At 45.6% G+C, this 5,161-nt stretch overlaps 1 protein-coding gene across 1 annotated transcript; it reads right to left on the bottom strand.

The window, feature by feature from the left end:
* Window positions 1-232: 232 nt before the first annotated feature.
* On the bottom strand, window positions 233-3,457 carry LOC124682209 (AUGMIN subunit 7-like). The gene is made up of 9 exons (XM_047216943.1): window positions 3,324-3,457; window positions 3,114-3,199; window positions 2,957-3,018; window positions 2,725-2,816; window positions 2,393-2,518; window positions 2,149-2,239; window positions 1,609-1,716; window positions 1,381-1,479; window positions 233-668 (listed from the first exon to the last, which is right to left on the bottom strand). Exons 1-9 carry the CDS (start codon window positions 3,455-3,457, stop codon window positions 480-482), a joined length of 987 nt encoding a protein of 328 aa, XP_047072899.1. The 3' UTR covers window positions 233-479.
* Between the last annotated feature and the right edge of the window lie 1,704 nt (window positions 3,458-5,161).

Below are 5,161 nucleotides of genomic sequence, written 5' to 3' on the forward strand. Positions count from 1 at the left end.
TATCTCTTTGAGACCTGGTGAATAAAACGGGCAAGTTATCTCAAATAAAGAAGCAGAATCCGTTGCCGTCAAAGCAAAATTGATCACGTGCAGTCCGACTGGTCTGCACCTGCTGCCATCTTCTGAGAAACAGTCCGCTTTTGAAACGTCCATGTGAGAAAAAGATAACGCTGTAAAGCAAAACTAACCTTTATCAACATGGCAGTCACCAGTCAGTAAAGGGAAGCGGTGGTGAGGTGTTGCAAGCAGTTTTACTATGGATTCAGTTAATCCGAGCAATGTTCTCAAACTTAAGACTATATGATCAGCGAGCCTTACAACCGCCCAAACATCAAGAAGCACACACAAATACAATGACACACCGATAGCTGCAACAAAATCTTTACAGTATGCGCCAACTGAAACTAAAAAGACCAATAAAAGCTTACATTACATATCTGCCCGAAGTGGAATCTTGGTATCACTATCAGACTGCAAAATCACAGCGTTTCACCCTGCTCTCGTGCCACAGAGGTTGAAAGGATGGCAAGGCTGTTATTCAAGAATGTCAGCGCTGATTCGCAGTCTGAAATGATCTTTGTGACGGATGAAGGCTCGTTTGAATTTGAAAGTGACCCAGCAGCCATCGCAGAATATGAATCTCGCAGGCTCCTCAAATTTCCAAGGAACTGCAAATCACAAATAAAAACACTCAAGTCAAAGCATGTTTGTATGACCAAGGTTAACATTGCAAGGACTTAGCCAGAGTACGCTAACTAGTTGAAAAAGGCATGGATTATAAGAGCTGAAAAGGTTAGAAAGCAAAGATGGTATTGTCACTAAATAATTATAGCAGAATTCTACATAAAGACATACTATGCTATCTTATACGTTTCTACTCCCTCTGGCCCTAAATACTTGTCGCAGATTTAGGCAAAACATAGGCTAAAATGTGTTTAGATTCATTGCACACACGAGAAGTACTTAGGGCCGGAGGGAGTAGATCAGTAGAATACTTCATAGAGCAGAATACAAGGAGCACTCACTTAACAGAGCTTCCAGGCTACATTCACAAGATGTTCTTGTCCTCCATGGGCATTTCAAATATAACAGCAATAAGGTTTCTTACTGAAACTATTTTGACAAGACAAAACAAATCTCTTCATGCTGTAGGATAATCAATTGCCTATGGTAATAACCAGTTTAGAAACTTGACATGAACGCCATAGAACTATGATAGTATTATGACATACTGAGTGCTTACTAACTAATGAACTTTTACTATTTTCATAACATCAGAAGTTCAAATAATCACATCATGACACGTAGGCCAGAGATGGACACGAAACTTAAAGTGAGCAGCAGAGTCACCAATAAATGAATCAAGCATTCAAACAGTACCTTTAAAAGTGTGTTATATGCCTCTAACAAGCGATTAGCAGCTGGACCAAATCCATGCAACTGTGGCACCTCCATCATGTGCGTCCAAGGATGAATTTCCTACAATGACAAATAACTTCTGTTATCTAACAACTCAAAATACATGGAAAATGGTAATAAGAAGTAGCAAAAGATATTCATGTAAAGGCTGGTTGTCTGGAATGTATAGGAGATGCATAAGATAGTTACCTTAGTGTATATCATGTTGAAGGATTTAACTGTTTCGAGAAACGATTGCAAATGTTCCCTCAGCTTCAACTCTGTCTCGGCATAGTCTTCATTTGGGTTATAATCATACTGAGCAGCAGAAACTGCACTGTTAGCGCAAATAGCATACTAAAGAGTACTATCGACAAACTAACATTGTATTGGCATGCATGAAACTTGCAGATAGATGAAGTGTACAAATTGATTTCAAATAAGACATTGTTAGTTAGTGAATAATGATGATATAAAAACGTGGAAACACCAAACATCCTGTGTTTTTAACTCTTATCTGGAAAATAAATCCACAAAATGCAGATTACATGGCAATAATATAAGCTCGGAGGGCCCTGGATGATAATATGCTAGATTTTCTCTGATAATTAGCTTTCCAGTATAAATTTCAAGCTTCAGAAGCAAAGTACGACAACTATATGGATATAGTTATACATCTGAGGGGTCAGCCCAAATTAGAACAAACATGGAAATATGAAGGGATTTCTGTAAATTCACATCTCAACATACCTTAGATGCCAGCTCCTGAACCATTTGTTGCAGATTTGACATCTTTTTAGTATACTCAGAGAGCTTCAACTCTAATTCTGCTATGTCAGGCCTGCCAGTGATATTCTAAATCAGCAACAGAGAAAAGAACCGTGGAGGCAATATAGATTCATACCATCGAAGGAACTATATGGGTACTTGAAATATGTGCCCTCTAAAGTCTAAATAATACAATTAATAAGAAATACCAAATTGGCGCACTTACAAGGGGTAAATTGATTGTATTTGGACATCTGCAGGAAAAAGCTTGCACTCCTCTGAAAAAATCTGGGCCTGTTTCTCTGCAATTGAATCCACCAGTTGTACATCCTTGGCCAGCTGCTCATCAATACTACAAGGGGAGCAACTTGTTAGGTGCTCTGTGTTTTACATGTCCTTCTCTGAGGTTAAAACAATATTTGATATTTTATATACAATACAATACAGTGCTGGAAAATGTTAAACTGAAAATAGCTACCGATTACCAGAATCTGACCGATGTTTTTGTATAATCCGAATAGCAATAGTATACGACCGACAGTAAAGTGTAAGACCAACCTCCACTCTGGATTGTCGGCATAGCAACTAGCTTCCACCAAGTCAACAATTAGACGGAGGAGCTCCACCCGCTCGTCGTAGCTGCCTCTTCCCTGAAACCCCACAAAAAGATGGCACCCGCTGAATCTCTGTTTGCGATTCTCAACACACCTCAAGAGATCTCGTGTAGCAAAACAAAAGCAATACTCAACAACTATAGGCCTCTACAGCACAGAGAGCGCATTTGTCTCACCTGAATCGCCTCGGGGTCGACTGAAGGCGTGATACCCAGGAAGTTCGCGATCTCCGCCAAGTCTGCAGAACCCCAAGCATTCCATCATCATCACCAGCACAACGCGGAAGCATATCCAATTCGTGGCCGCGAAACGGGTGTAACTAAAAAACCTTACGCTGGATCCTGCTGTTCTCCTCGTCGCGGTCGAGGCTGTCCCCCTGCCAGTTCTGCTGCGTGAACGGCGATCTGTCGCCCAGGAGCCTCCGGAGCCACAAAACGCACAAACGAAACCCTCAATCTCTGAACCGATTAAATCCCCAGAACCCGGGGCCGCGGTACAGCGGAGGACGAGCGCGCGGGACGGAAATGCGGTGGGGGCGCGTACCGGAAGAAGAGCCACTCGAGGAGGCGGTAGCGCTCGACGCCGGCGAAGAGGAGGGACTGCGCCGGGGCGCTGGCGCGCGGGTAGGCCAGCACCGCCAGCTTCCGCTGGATCTCCTCCATCTGCTTCGACGCCATGGGGGGGCTGCTTCGCGGCGCCGGCCGGCCGGTGGTTGCGTTGGGCTGGTGGATCGAGCCGGCGGGGAAGGGACAGCCCAGCAACGAGCGAGATGACGTCACGATTATTAGAGCATTTATTTTTCTTCTTCTTCTACAAATCGAGTTATTTTTCCGTTTCAAATTTCGAAGGAATGGTCTTCTCCCCACGGAGTGGGACCCACTGGTCAGAGTCTAGGCTCGGAAAGCAACAAGCGTGGGGTCCAAGCGGCCGGGGCTAGCGTGCGAAAAAGTGCGGCTCTGCGCTCGCCACGACGCGGACAGCGGAGGCGAGGACGCGCGAGCCCACCACCCATGCCGCCGCCCCACCGCGCCGGCGCGGGCGACGCGAGCGCGTTCTTCGCCGCGACGCTGGTGCTGTGGGCCGTGTCGGTGGGGTTCGAGATCGGGGCGCGGGGCCGCCGCGAGCTCGCGGCCGTCGCGGCCGGCTTCGCCTTCTTCCAGGCCGCCAACACCGCCGTGCGCGCCGCCGTCTCCCGCGACCCGCTCTTCGTCAATACCGCCGTCTCGCTACTCCACTCCTCCCTCACATCCGCCTCAGGTTCCGGCCCTTCTCTCTCCCCCCCTCCCCAAACCCTCGCATTTACTTTCCGCCGCTTTTCCCATTAATGTGCTTTGCTTTGGATTCATCGGCTACCAGAAGCCGTACGCTTAATTGACTTTCCGTCATGGCAAGAGCAAAGTAGCAACGTTGGCCTGATTGGCTGATTATCCAGTCGGTAAACTACTAGATGATGCGGTGATGCTCAAAGCAATTTGTTCAGTCCTGGACAAAAGGGAACATTATGCGCTACTATGTACTCTTTAGTGGTAGTTTTGTTCGTTGCTGCTTCCTTTTGCTGCAATTGGCTCCATCTGAGCTTTGACTGGCTGAAACTGTGCAATTGTCTCCATTTGAGCTTTGACTGGTTGAAGCTGTGCAAGATTGGCCTGATTGTTCAGTCGGTAAACTAGGTGATGCGGTCATGCTTGAGGAAATTTGTTCAGTCCTGGGCAAAAGGGAACATTATGTGCTATGTACTCTTTAGTGGTAGTTTTTGTTGGTCCTTTTGCTGCAACTGTCTCCATTTGAGCTTTTGACTGGTTGAAGCTGTGCAAGATTTCTCAAAGCCCATCTTGCTTGCTGCCTTTGCTGGTTATTAGTATGTTGGCTTGTCAGGTTGTCCTGTTCCAGCTTCCAAGTAAACGAGGCAACTATGAAATAACCTTGCATGCAACTACATCCATGTTTGTTTGTACAAAATTGCCAACCCATAAGAATTGTGGTGTAAAGTGTGTTTAGAGGAGTTCACTAGTTCGGCGTCGAATATTTCCATTTTATGCACTAGTTGTGTGGTATATCAGCATGTTGTGCCTAAGCACCAATTAGGTTGGCGTAGGATGAATAGATTGGCTAGCTGGAAATGTGTCACCTAGTGCCTGGGCGCCCTTTATGTGTGCAGTGTGCTAGGTGGCTGGCCTTCAGAATAACCTGGATGCAGCATCTGCACAAACCAGAGTAGAAAAGAAAGACAGAGTATGTATTGTGTTCACCGTTTAGAATTTCACCTAGGGTACTACCGAGATGCTTAGGCAACTAGTTTGCAAGCTTGAGTTCCTGTTTGTCAAACTAATTTATTTAATGTTTCACTGTGAATGTTGATGAATGACTTAGAATCTTGTATC

This window comes from Lolium rigidum, unplaced genomic scaffold (genome assembly GCF_022539505.1).
Source record: "Lolium rigidum isolate FL_2022 unplaced genomic scaffold, APGP_CSIRO_Lrig_0.1 contig_70584_1, whole genome shotgun sequence".
Classification (NCBI taxonomy): domain Eukaryota; kingdom Viridiplantae; phylum Streptophyta; class Magnoliopsida; order Poales; family Poaceae; genus Lolium; species Lolium rigidum.

Coding starts and splice junctions, on each gene's coding strand:
- LOC124682209 (XM_047216943.1), bottom strand. CDS start 3,457: ATGGCGTCGAAGCAGATGGAGGAGATCCAGCGGAAGCTGGCGGTGCTG. Junction 2,519..2,724: donor GCCGACAATCCAGAGTGGAG/GTTGGTCTTACA, acceptor CTCCCCTTGTAG/TATTGATGAGCAGCTGGCCA. Junction 1,717..2,148: donor TTCAGGAGCTGGCATCTAAG/GTATGTTGAGAT, acceptor TCTGCTGCTCAG/TATGATTATAACCCAAATGA.